This window comes from Leucoraja erinacea, chromosome 6, assembly GCF_028641065.1.
Source record: "Leucoraja erinacea ecotype New England chromosome 6, Leri_hhj_1, whole genome shotgun sequence".
Taxonomy (NCBI): domain Eukaryota; kingdom Metazoa; phylum Chordata; class Chondrichthyes; order Rajiformes; family Rajidae; genus Leucoraja; species Leucoraja erinaceus.
The window spans coordinates 46,242,185-46,256,413 of record NC_073382.1 but is presented as its reverse complement, the minus strand read 5'-3'; the positions used below and the strand labels follow the sequence as shown (position 1 = coordinate 46,256,413).

Below are 14,229 nucleotides of genomic sequence, written 5' to 3'. Positions count from 1 at the left end.
CCGCTCCCCGCCTCTCCGACCAGGTAGGGGACTAAGAATTAAAGTTTACCCCTTCACCCCCCTTCACATAAAAGCCCTCCATACTAACTGACTAACATTTAAGCAATGATTTACAGATGTTTAAGCGTCTCCCGGTCTCCAGGGAGGAGGCAGCCGCTACAGTAGTACAGACCTGGGTTGACCGTGGGTCGTTTTGGGTCAGGTTTGGCGCCAAACGCGAGCTTTGGTGCGCAGACGACATCTGGAAAAAATGGCCGGTTTTCGGAGCTTTTCGGTTTCTGGAACACCGGATAAAAGGTTGTGCACCTGTATAGAGATTTCTTGCACTCAATTTCTAGATCTCGATTACAGTTTTAATCTTACCATAAAACATCCGGAGGTGGAAATGCTTTGACCTTTATTGGGAAATGGTAGACTGCCTGACCAGCAAGCACTTCAGCAACACATGATTTCCGGCATCTGGCACTGATAAATGGTTTTTCTGTTCGAAATAAAGAAAGAAAAGGAAGGTTTTAGTGATAGAAACAAATACTATTAGGAATAGTTTATATAAGATTAAGAAATGCAATGACAAATTTTCATGCGCTGTGAAGTGCAAGTCCACCTTGCATTTTACATGCGAGTTATGTGCTTGAAAGCGGTGCATAATTCAAACACGCATAAATTAAACATACGCAAATACACTGTCAGCAGTAAATTTGAGCACGTTATTTTGAAAATACCAATACGTAAATCAAGCTTTACTATTAAAGGAACCAACATGTTATTTCAAAAATGCATGTCAAACACACATTAAATGTGAGATGTCTATACGAGGCAGATAACAATTTCCTGATGCAGTTCATGAAATTAAAAAAGCATGGACAAGAATACATGATTATATAAAATATCAGTGCAACACATATCCATAAAGCTTGAGATATGGCTCAACTTGAGTTCTGTTCTATTTCCAATTCTATCCAAATTGTGAATGTTATAAAATTGTACCCTCAAACATTAAATAAAAGAAGTTTGCAGGCCTCGTATACGTTAAGGTTTCTTTTGAACTAATACCTTACTGCAAATCAAGCAGAGGCAGAAAAATATTCTGTCATAAGACCACGTCACCATCGGCATGATTTTTCACATGAAGGTCAAGCCTCTTTAAAAGCAACTTTGAAGTGAGAAAGTACTACTTTGATAGAAATGCCTATCGTCCACGTAACATTAATGATTCTTCGTGTTGTTTAAGAAGGAGGTGCATGTATTAGGTGTGTTGCAAAGCCTACCTGAAGCGTCGCTGAAAATCTGTCGCTGCGGGTGTGCGCGATTTTGGCGTCGTTTAGAGGGGGGCGGGTTTAAAACGTGATTTTCCCTAGGCTGTTCCAATCGAGGATGTTCAGCCTAGTTAATTATTAACGGGAAATCGCTGGAATATTACGTCGCTTTAGCTATTATTAGTTTTAAAGGCTTTATATAATTGTTGTAGTAGTTTAAAAATTAACCTCTAAACCCGCGACCACCGGCAACCGGCAGGGTCTCATACAGCAGACAACAGAAGGTAGGCTGTTTATTATTACATTAAAAAGGGCTTCTTAAGATCCCTTTATACAAAGTTTAAAGTTGCGAGTAGCTCATTTTGGGCCCATTATATCCCGCAGTATTTTTCTGGGCATTTGAGGGCACAAATCTAGCGCAATGTGAACGTTCTAAACCAGCGCGTTCACAGGAACCCACTAGAAAGCTGATTTAAATTGACTTTAATTTACAGCAATTGAACACTAAATTCCTTCCATTTGGCCTATAAATTAATGTAAATGAGATTTAAAAATCATGTTTTATTGTGAATTATTTGTGAATATTATTTGGACACTTAGGCTATTTAAAAATGTTAATCACTTATTAAGAAATAGATAGATGTTTAGATCTAGTAATTGAAGTTTGAAATTAGCTCCAATTGGGTAACTAACTAATTATATGCTTTTATTTCAGGTCATCCAAGTAAGATTGATTTATATTTGTTTCAGAATGCTTCAATCTATGATAACTGAAAATTTCATTCAGTTCTCTTAATTTTTAAGAAAGTTATGGGCTTTTGACTGTCCACGATCACAGCTTTTTTTGTTATGTCCATAGAAAATCAATAGGGAACAAGATGCTAATTTCTGAGTATGAAAATGGCCATAACTTTTTAAATACTTGAGATATGAAAGTGAATTAGGTGTCAAATTAAACTTCGTTTTATGCTTTATCTGATGGGATAAATTGCAGACTTGATTTTTAAAATCTCAAAAATTTGTAACATTGCAACATGTATGCTCTGATGTACTGGCCAACATTTATCCTCAATCAGCAGTAAACCAAAGAGATTAAGAAACCATGCATTCTAATATCATTGTGAGATCTTGAAATATTTATCTACAAAAACATGACAATAGACTAGAAGTAATTTATTGGTTGATATGTACTGTAGTTTTCAGAGGACACATCCAGCATTATATAAATGCATTTTAATTCTCCACCCCACTCCAACCTTTCTGTCTGTAATTCCCTCTATATTATAATGAGACCCAATACAAGCTTGAGGGACAGCACATCATCATTTTTAAGAGGTTGTTGCCAGCTTTTAAGAGGTTAGGGCCTCAGCTACAGAGAGAGGTTGGACCTCAGGAGGATGAGGGGTGGTCTGAGTCTTTTACCCAGAGTGGGTGAATCAAGAACCAGAGGCCACAGGTTAAAGGTGAGAGGGGAAAGATTGAATATGAACCTGAGGGGAATTCTTTCACACAGAGGGTGGTGGATATATGGAACGAGCTGCCATAGGAGGTATGTGTAGGAAGGAACTGCAGGTGCTGGTTTAAACCGAAGATAGACACAAAATGCTGGTGTAACTCAGCGGGCCAGGCAGCATCTCTGGAGAGAAGGAATGGGTGACGTTTTGGGTCGAGACCCTTCTTTAGACTGACGTCAAGGGAGAGGGAGATGCATAGATAAGGTAACGTAAGGTGTGAAAATAGAACAAAGGGAATGTAAATCAAGGAAATATAGAATAGATCATTGTTAGCTGGGAGAAGGTAACAACAAAGGAACCAGAGATAAAATGTATTTGGAGACAGTAAGACTGGTCGGAGATCTGGGAAGCGGAAGAGAGAGAAGGTAAGCAAGGGTTACTTGAAGTTAGAGAAGTCAATGTTCATAGCGTTGGGGTGTAAGTTGCCCAACTGAAATATGAGGTACCGTTCCTCCAATTTTCACAGGCCCTCACTCTGACAATGGAGGAGGCCCAAGACAGAAAGGTCAGTTTGGGAATGGGAGGGGGAATCAAAGTGTTTAGCAACTGGGAGATCAGGTAAGTTTAGGCGGACTGAAGAGAGGTGTTGAGCGAAACGATCGCCGAGCCTGCCCTTGGTCTCGCCGATATATAGGAGTCTACACCTGGAATAGCAGATACAGTAGGTGAGGTTGGGGGAGGTACAAGTGAACCTCTGCTCACCTGAAAAGACAGTTGGGGTCCTTGGATGGAGTTGAGGGGGGAAGTATAGGGACAGGTGTTGCATCTCCTGCGGTTTCCAGGGAATGTACCTGGGGAGGGGGTGATTTGGGTGGGAAGGGACATGTTGACTAGGTAGTTGTGGAGGGAACGGAATACAAAAATGATTGCATCTGATAATGGCTTAGTTGTTTTCCCCTCACCTTTAGCACACCCTGAGCTGCTACTTATAACACGTAACACTTATTTGTCACTCCCTAACTACTTCAGTAACAACCCATCCCCATAATCAGCCACAAACCCCACACCATGATAGACATTTATTTTGTGCAACACATCATTCCTAACTTTCTCTAAGACTTAATACTAATTCCATTCTTTCTTTGATTCTTCCACAGGTGAACAAACAAACTGCTGGAGGAACACAACGGGTCAGGCAGCATTTGAGGAAAGGAAATGGAATGGCAGCATTTCAGGTTGACCTTGTTCAGATTGATGGACAGATGACATTTTGGGTCAGGGCCCTCAACAGACAATGATTCAGTTTGGGACCAAGTCTTAAGATGGGTCCCGACTCCAAACATCATCAGTCCATTTCCCTCCACGGATGCTGCCTGACCTGCTGTGTTACTACAGCTGGCATCAAGTTTTCTGACCTACTTAACTCTTTCAGGTAAGTACATCATATGGAGTGAAAGAACACACAGTAAAGATTTTTATGACTAATATTTTTAATATTTTGATTTTAATAATGTTACTGTTTCTTACCATAAACATTGACAGTTGCTTTCCTTTTCTTCCCAGTATCCCCATTTCTTACTTGACAAATGTAATTCCCTTTGTCTGATGTGAGCACTTTATCTATAACAAGGGTGCTGTAGAACGTATTTATCATATGATCTGACTGGTCAATCCTTTTTAAGATGGAATTGTTTCTGTTTCCCTGAAAGACACAAATATAATTAATTAGCCTTGCCTATTATAATGGTATTACACCATTAATATGTGAAACCAACGTAGAAATTCAGTTGTGCCAACAGGATGTATTTTAAAGTAATGTCTTCTTGAGCTTTGGAGATAAATTCACTCAAATTCTGCGGGTTTTGGTAAGACTCTTGATGAACTTGTCCATGGAGGCCTGGCAGAATGGGCGTGGATTGGTTTCTGCATTCACATTGTCAATTATGTGCTCTTGTTGCATGGAATCGAGATTCTCAATGTCATTCTAAATGGTCCTTCATTTTGAGGAATCATGGCCCAAAGCCCAGAGTGAATGTGGATTTTTGCTTTAGAGGCTTTATCTAGGTTTCCTCCATACTTTAATGCATACCACAGATGAAATAAAAGATAACCCAATAGCAAAATTTGCTTCATCTTGGAATTAGTTACTTTGCTTAAATTCAGCCATTTTCTTCTCACTAAAAGTGGACTTTGCTAATGCAGATCCAAATTAAATATAAGCATAAACACACCCCCAAAAAATTAGATAGATTGTGCATCAATACATTGTGGGGATCAGGTTTAGAGGACCTTGGATCTCTTTGGGGGTTAGGTAGGGAGGTGGGGGCTGGGATTTATCAACATTGGGGATTGGATAAATGAGTCGGTGATGGTGAAGATAGAGTCAGAAGAGAGTGTAGGTGTTGGAAACCGGGGTAACAAACAATCTGCTGGAGAAACTCGGTGGATCAAGCAGCATCTGTGAGGAAGGAGAAGAGGAAAGATAAAGCAGAGAGGGGGATTAGTGAGATAGGAGCCAGTGGGTGATTGATATATGGTGGGCAGATGTGGTTGATGTACGATGGGCAGATGGAATCATGTGGAGGGGTGCAGTTGAGAAACAGCAACAAGCATGTGATAGGTGGTGGAAGCCAAAATAAAGGTAAGAAGGCCAAAGTTTAAAGCTGACTATCCTAACCAGTCATTGTCTTTCAAAATGCTGGCAGAACATGTTCCTCATAATCCACTCCTATGACTTTCCACCACTTAAAATAAGCTTGCCACAATGATTTAGGACAAGTGCTACACCTCCCACAGTTGCACGGGGAAGTGCCAGGGGTCAGGGAGGGGTCAGTTCAAAGGGATGAGAAGAACAGGAAGTCATGGAGAGAGTGGTCTTAGCGGAAGGTGAAAAGGGGTAGGGAGGAATAGTTGTGGCTGGTGGTGGGGTCTTGTTGCAGTTGGTGGTGGTGGGGAAGGATGGAAGCGGTCATATAAATCGGGGCGGAGCCCTCTAGGCTGCCAATAGGTCAACCCACGAGGCAGACAACCCATGAGACAGACATAGTAGTAGCATTGGAAAGCAAAACCATGTACTTCACTGTGGACCTTATCACAAGAAGATCATTTCTCCATCTGCTTGCTCCCTCGCAGAACTAACTGCTGCCTGTTCTGACTACGGGTGCTGTCTATACGGAGTTTGTATGTTCTCCTTGTGACCATGTGGGTTTTCTCAGGGAGCTCCGGTTTCCTCCTACACTCCAAAGACATACAGGTTTGTAGGTTAATTGGCTTCAGTAATATTGTAAATTGTAGGATAGTGCTATTGTACAAGTGTTCGCTGGTCGATGGGCCGAATGGCCTGTTTCCGTATTGTATCTCTAAAGTATAAAATCTAAAGAATTTAACTTTTCCTTATTCCGATGAAAGGTAATCAACCCGAACTATTGACTTTGTTCCTCTCTTCCCAAATGCAGCCTCACCTGCTGAATATTTCCAGGACATCCTGTTTTCATTCATATTCTATTATAATTGCAAATCCGTTATTACATCCTGCACCAATATTTTGTTTCACAACTTCCTTTGCCAATTAACTAGTTTGTACTATTTCTAAATTTGTTTAGTATGTTGATTTGGCATTTGGATTAATTTGATTAAATATAATATGTTTCATGTAGTGCACATTTTTCCATTCCACATGGAAAGCAATTTATCACACTGAGCAGGTACAAAATGCACAATAACCTTTTCCTGTGTAGCAAATCATCATGTTCTTCACATTAATTTCAACAGGAAGGAGAGGGGAAATATGAATTTCATTTTAAGTTTCTTCTGTAAAGATTCACACACTACTGAGTTCTTAAAACAAAAGCAATATTAGAAAATTGTTTCTTACAGCACTTTTTCAACCTCGACCAGTATAACAGACAAATCATTTGTGTGATGTATCGTGAAAATAATACTGCCTTCCTTATTCGGAGAAAAAATGGTCTTCTGACATTTCATAAATAGAAATCTTAACAACAATATTGTCATGAATTATACACAATATATTCAGTGTAGGATTGTGTTTATCTGACTGTTTTTCCTGAATATGCAGGAAAAAAAACCTAGACTCATCTATCAAGCCATTAAAAGGTAACATATGATAAACTTCTAATAAATGGCTATAGTAATGCAGGAACCATTTAACCAATTAAAAAATGTTTTGTATTTAATTCCCTTTTTAAGATTTGAGCATCATTGGCAAGTCTAATATTTATTACCCAACCTTATATTGATTGAATGGATTGAATGAAAGATACAGCATGGAAATAAGCCCTTCATCCCATCAAGTCCATGCCAACCATCATTCACCTGTGTACACTAGTTCCATTATCTCAGTTTCATATCCACTCCCTATACAGTAGGGGCAATTTACAGAGGCCAATTAAACTACAAACCTGCATGTCTTTGGGATGTGGTAGGAAACCGGAGCACCCGGAGGAATCCCACACGGTCACAGGTAGAATATGCAAACTCCACAAAGACAGCACCCAAGGTCAGGATCGAACCTGGGTCTCTGATGCTGAGGCAGCAGCTCTACCAGCCATGGTACTGTGCTGCCAATACATGCCCTTGAGAAGGTAGTGGTGAACAACTTTCTAAAACTACTGCAGTCTTTCTGGTTCTGGCACTCCCACTGTACTGTGGGATGTGATGTTCCAGAGCTTAGGCCAGTAAACAATATAGGTGGGGCAATATATTTAAATGTATGGTATGGGACTGGTGAAAACTGCAGGTGCTAGTGTTTCCATGCCTGCTGCCCTTTGTAGTTGGGAGAACATGTGAGAATATGTGCGGCCATAATGCATTTTGTTGATGGTACCCAATGAACAATCGTTAGTGTTGAGAGTTAATAATGTTTAGGATTATAGATAAGTACCAATCAATAGACCATTTTGTCTTAAATTATGTTGAGTTTCTTGAGCTAAACTCATCTAGACAACCCTAAATATTTTCTTCTGCACATTGGGGTAAAGCAAAGATCATTGCTCTGGAGAAGGAATGCAGTTAAAAAAAAATATATATATATTTTCACTAATTTCTATAAAAAAGGCAATAATGTATTTAGTTTAAATGTTCTTGTTATTTTGCATAAATTCAGCACTGATAATTTTCAATGGATATTGAGTTTGAACAAAGAGATGTAAAGATTCAGGAATGTGAAATTAAAGGCAGTGCATATTTTTTTCAATTTCCAGGCTTTCTGCCAATCCAAGTTATTTGTTCATAGTTGTGAACTGAAAGTGCAACATATGTCAATGTTTCTTGGCGGTTCTGAAGGGCAAGAGTGAGACTCATAAACAAAGGTTGAGTTATCATCCAAACTGTCTTTCATGCCTTTGAAGTCTGCATCCTGCTTAATGCACTTACTTTGCCTGGGAAATCCCAGTTAATCGCAACTCTTGAATTCAGTTCTGTGGTCACAGTGCATTTTATAGCGAGCGTTCTTCCACTTAGCATCTTGACTGGACTGGTCACATTGAGCTGTACACTGTTGATCCTGTTGACTACATTTTAAACAACAATAAAATAAAATGAATACTGTGAAAAACTCAGACATCATAATACATGATTTATAGATGCATCATTCAATATGATATACAAATTAATTTTAATTCCTTACATAAATTAACTGAAAACGAATTAGCCTCATCACATATAATAAAACATATGTGTGCATGAGCTACATTCATTTACAAACAAATGCAATATGTTTAACTATTTAAGTAAAAGATTTGCAACACTTTTTGTCCATCTTTCTTCTGTTGCTTTTACATCTGTTTTCTCAACCAAAGAACTAAAATATATGGAATAAATAGCTCAGTGTACAAAGAGAAATAATTGTATTCCCTTTGGAATCAATAAGCCCAACCTTAAAAGTATTTTTATAACATCAGGAAGGGGAAAAAATCAATATTTTTAAATTTTACATTTTATGGGTATTTTAGAAGAAAGAAAGTTCATATGAGCCTGTCATTTTCATCAATATGTTATTTTCATGATTCCATATCAGAATCCGACTCAATGCACAGTTTTGAAGATGGCTTTTCAGGCATCGTATAAACGGTACATTGGGTTGGAGGAACTTTATATCACTGACAGCAACTTTAGGATTTTTGCTCAGTACAATACATGCGTGAAGATCTCAAAATCACTCTCTGCTTCACAGTGCAACGTCAACAAACACTTATCTTATTTTCTTCATTCTTGCCCCCCTAACTTGGCATCATATTCGGCACATACATTGTGTTCCTGTGCTGTACTGTTCGAAGTTATGTGCTCTATGACGCACAAGATGATGTCTATAAACCAGTTATAACAACCATGAATAAAAGTGCTTCCACATACCTTTCCTGTGTGTTAAGTAATAAGAATAAAAAGTATTTCCATTCACAGTGGTTTCACAAGATAGCAGTCCAGTAAAATTGAGCGTGGTTCTTGGAATAACAAAGCCTTGTTTGCTGTCCCACATTACCTTCTTTCCATCAATTGTCAAGGAATGATCATTCTGAAAAGATAGGCAGACTTTATGTCAATGCAATACAATACAATGAATTATTTAATGGAGGGGACACATTATTATGGTTATTATTGTCTTGAAGAACTTGGATAAACATACTGCTCAAATTTTTTGAACGTACAGCCATCCACTCACTCCGCAACAACTCAGACTGGGTTATCAAACCCGCCGCCAAGGGAGGTGCCGTAGTAGGTTGGCATGCTGATCGCTACATGCTGCGGCCACGCGCCAACTCTCAGACACCTTCTCCAACTTATCCTTGGACCATGACCCCACAGACGAGCACCAGGCCACTATCTCGAGCACCATCACTGAATTAATCAACTCCGGCTCCCTGCCCCCCCATGCCTCCAACCTCATCGTTCCCCAGTCGCACAAAGCCCGATTTTACCTTCTTCCCAAAATCCACAAACCTGACTGTCTTGGTAGACCCATTGTCTTTGCCTGTTTGTGCCCCACCAAACTTATTTCCACATATCTCGACTCCATCCTATCCCCCCCTGGTTAAATCCCTCCCTACCTATGTTAAAGACACCTCAGACACTCTCCGTCGTCTCTGGGAATTCCGTTCTCTAGGCCCCCATCCCCTCATCTTCACCATGGACGTTCTATACCTCAATCCCCCACCAGGAAGGTTTCAAAGCCCTCCGTTTCTTCCTCGACTGGAGAACCAACCAATCCCGGTCTACAGATACTCTCCTCTGCCTTGCGGAGGTGGTCCTTACACTTAATATCTTTTTGTTCGACTCCTCCCATTTCCTCCAAATCCAAGGCGTAGCTATGGGCACGCGCATGGGCCCTAGCTATGCCTGCCTCTTTGTAGGGTACGTCGAACAATTCTTGTTCGAGACGTATCAGGGCCCCATCCCCGACCTCTACGTCTGCTACATCGATGACTGCATTGATGCTACCTCTTGCAACCATGCAGATCTCACTGACTTCATCCATTTCACCACTAACTTCCATCCGGCACTCAAATGCACCTGGACCATTTCCGACACTTCCCTACCATTTCTTGACCTCACTATCTCCATCGCAGGTGATAGACTTCTGACCGACATCCACTACAAACCCACTGACTCCCATGGTTATCTAGACTACACTTCTTCCACCTTGCTTCCTGTAAGGACTCCATCCCCTACTCCCAATTCCTCCGTCTACGCCGCATCTGCTCCTTGAGGCCTGTTCCTATTTTTTAATGTGCTTGTGTCCTTGTGTAAATACTGATGTATTAGTGGTACAGATACTCCTGTGGATCAGGTGGCTATTTAAATATCTTAATTTTTAGTCGATGAACACATTGTCAACAATCTTCAAAAACATGACCACATCTGCCACTATGAGATAATTGGTTTTGTCAAGCAGGTTTATGGAATGACGCCCTATAGTACACTACTTAGATTAGCAATTCTTCCACACAGGGAAGTGTGTTAAAATTATACTGTGCCGGTTTTATGTCTGGTCCTCTCAATGACAAAATTCCATTACGGTTTAGGCCCAAGGTATCATGTGTGTGACAAAATAGCACTTGGCAGAAAGGCTTGCTTTTGCTAGCTCTAGGATGCAGTAGGCTAATTAACGAGAGGGGGGCAGCAAGATCTGATCTGGAGTTTGGTTGGCAAGTGAGGGTGAAATAGCAGGAGCATCAACAAAAGGAGGAAGAGGAGGAGATTATGTACAGGCTTGGGCCAGAGAGAGTGAGACATGCAGAAGCATTAAGCCACTTGAGAGTCAGGATTAGGCAGTGGTGGAAGCAAGCAACAAGAAACATACTAAACCAAAAATCAAAGCAAAATGACTTTAATAAAGAGAGTCATTGACTGAAAAGTCAATTCTATTTTCCTCTCTGCACAGATGATGATTGGCCTGCTGGGTATCTGGACCATTTTCCGTCTATAATTTCAGACATCTAGCATCCTCAATTTTTTGCTTTGTGCAGATTAAAGCAGGATCTATTAAATAAAATGTGAAAGTCCAGGAATACCTGCGAATAGATCAAGTGAGGTTCACCTCCTTTGCTAATACTGAGGTTGTTAAAGCCTGCTTCATTCTGAGCAGCCAGTGATATCGATAAACCACAAATATGTAAATTTATTTTGTGCAAGTGATGTCAAAGTTTTTCTATCCACTTAATTTAGTTTAGTTTAATTTATTGTCACGTATACCGAGGAACAGTGAAAAGCATTTTGTAATGCGCTAACCAGTCAGCGGAAAGACAATACATGATTACAATCGAGCCGTCCATGATAAAGTGAATAACATTTAGTGCAAGATAAAATCAGTAAAGTCCGATTAAAGATAGTCCAAGATTCTTTAATGAGGTAGATAGTAGTTTAGGACCACTCTCTAGTTGTTGGTAGGGTGGTTCATCAATGATTAATCTCAAAGTTCATATGTTTATTGAACCTAATTGGACCTAATTTGAATATACAGAAGAGGACACCGCATGGAAAATAAACACTTATTTGCTTTAAGTGATGAGATTGATTGAAAGATACAGATGGAAAAAGGACATTTGGCCCACTAAGTCCATGCTGACCACCTGTTCACACTTGTGATATGATACCCCACTTTTGCATCCACTCTCTACATACCAGAGGAAATTTACCGAGGGAAATTAATCTACAAATTGGAACAGCTTAGGAAAGTGGGAGGAAACTGAAGCACCAGATGGACATAGGAAAAAAGTGTTCCATCCAGACAGCATCTGAGGTCAGGATCAAACCACACTCTTTGGTGCTGTGAGGCAGCAGCTCAACCAGCTGTGCCACTGTCTTAAATAAGTCAGACAATGCACAAAACTTAGCAACATTTTGAAAGAATTTCTAGCTCAGTTATGGAAATTCCATTGTTTGCGCTAGTCCTTGCAAAATCTACATGTTATTACTCTCAGCAGAAAGCAATCACATTACGACTCGTTATTCTCATAGGAAGAGAAGCAAAAAAATACCAGGATTAAAATAAAGCAAAGATTGACACAAAAAGCAGGAGTAACTCAGCGGGACAGGCAGCATTTCTGGAAAGAAGGAATGGGTGACGTATCGTTTTGAGACCGTTCTTAAATAAAGCAAGTCTTTTAGATTATACATTGAAAAGTAAGAGCTTTGATGCAAAAAGGAAAAAACAATGCAAAACAAACACAAAAAACTTTTCTCAGTCAAATGTCCAACGAGGGTGAGACAAAAGGATGCTTTAAAAAGGATGCAATAAACACAACTATGGGCCTATCTCACCAACTTCCTATCAACACAGGATACAGACCTTCTGTCTCTGTTCTCTGCTGCCAACTTATGTTTTATGGAAACTGCTACTTGTGGATTATATTGTTTAGTGGGAAGTAATTTCTCTATATGACCCAGTGGGTGTAATATTCTTTGGAAATATATATATTGAAAGTGTTTTTATTCAAATTTACTTCATATATCCAGGACTGAATAATTGAATCATAAAGCGCCTTATGTTTTCTTGCTGAGTGAATGTTTCTCTTCTATTTATTCATTTACCTTTCTCATTTGATGTGGATTTTCCATGAAAATAGTACTTTTGCATTTCGGAATGCAGAACTTTTCCACGGGTTTCAAGAATGGAGCTCATTGCTTCATAAATTCAAATTTCTGGTCAATAGTTCTGATTTTTTTGCTTTCTTAAACATAGTTATCTGTATTTTTCTAGGTTTTATTGAATAGTAATTAAGCTGGGGAACAATCCGGGTCATGACCCGAAACGTTACAATTCCTTCTCTCCAGAGATGCTGCCTTTCCTGCTGAGTCACTTCAGCATTTTGAGTCTATCTTCGGTGTAAATCAGAATCTGCATCAGCATCCTATACAAATATCAAAATTATGATGGATATAGTCTTGATTAAAATGCTATATTTTCCATCAAATCCAATGTTGTGCCCCTCTGAAAATCGTAACTAACAACATTACCATGAGTTCCGGATCATAATTATTCTCTGCATAAAAATAATTTCCCTTACCTTGCAATTCTATCCTTTGCTCAAACTTTTAAATCTTCCTAGTCATTGATTAATCTATTTAAACTATCTAAACCAATCATGTTTTGGATACTTTTAACAAATCTTTTAACATTCTTTGCTCCAGGAAAAATAACCGCAATTTAACACTTGAGGAATCATAGGAAATCATCTATTATGCTAATCACTCGCTCAGCATGAACATAAACAACGAGGTTCCTCTATTCCTGTGCGTGTTTACAACTATGTCTTTAGCATATTATCTCTTTTACTTTTTGCCAAAGGTAATATTTCGCACCTCTCTGCATTAAATATAATTTGACATTTGTTGATCCGTTCTATTAGCCTGTCTACATTTTCTTGCAATCAGCTACTATCATCTTCACTATTTGAACGTTTGTTTCATATTTGTTAAAACACAGATGGAAGCCATTCAGCCTATCTAGTTTGCCAGTACTCAGAGCAACCCCATTCCCCCAGAAATTTCCCAAATTCCCAGAATGTTCTGCCTCAAATGCCTAACTCAAGTGTGACATTCTGACCACTGCTTACTCTGAAGGAAATTTAAATAAACCAATTAATCTACCAACTAGCATACCTTTATGACGTGGTAGGAAACTAGACCATCCTGGGGAAACCCTCATTGCCATAAGAAGAATGTGCAAACCTCACACATTCGGTCATGTCAGGATTTAACTAGGATTGCTGAAGATGTCAAGGAGCAACATTACCTACAGTACCACACTCTTCTATCCATTTACAATGGAGGCATAGAATCATACAACATGGAAACAGGTCTTCCAGCCCAACTCGTCCATGCCAACCAAGATGCCTCAACTAAGCTAGTCCAATTTTCCTGCACTTGGTCCATGAATCTGCCCAAGTATCTTTATATACTGTATATATAAATATATACATGTTTTTAAGATTGGAGTATAGGCAATAAGTCCCCTCCGGGTCGGAGCTTAGGTCACCTCTTATATTACAAACATACTATAT

At 39.4% G+C, this 14,229-nt stretch overlaps 1 protein-coding gene across 1 annotated transcript in view; it reads right to left on the bottom strand.

The window, feature by feature from the left end:
• flt1 (fms related receptor tyrosine kinase 1) overlaps positions 1-14,229 on the bottom strand; it is a 132,277-nt gene that overhangs the window by 94,327 nt on the left and 23,721 nt on the right. Inside the window, exons 5-8 of the mRNA XM_055636891.1 lie at positions 9,083-9,242; positions 8,105-8,241; positions 4,238-4,412; positions 364-481 (exon numbers count right to left, since the gene is read on the bottom strand). Of these exons, the coding sequence (XP_055492866.1) occupies positions 364-481; positions 4,238-4,412; positions 8,105-8,241; positions 9,083-9,242 (590 nt within the window). The remainder of the gene's footprint in view (positions 1-363; positions 482-4,237; positions 4,413-8,104; positions 8,242-9,082; positions 9,243-14,229) is intronic.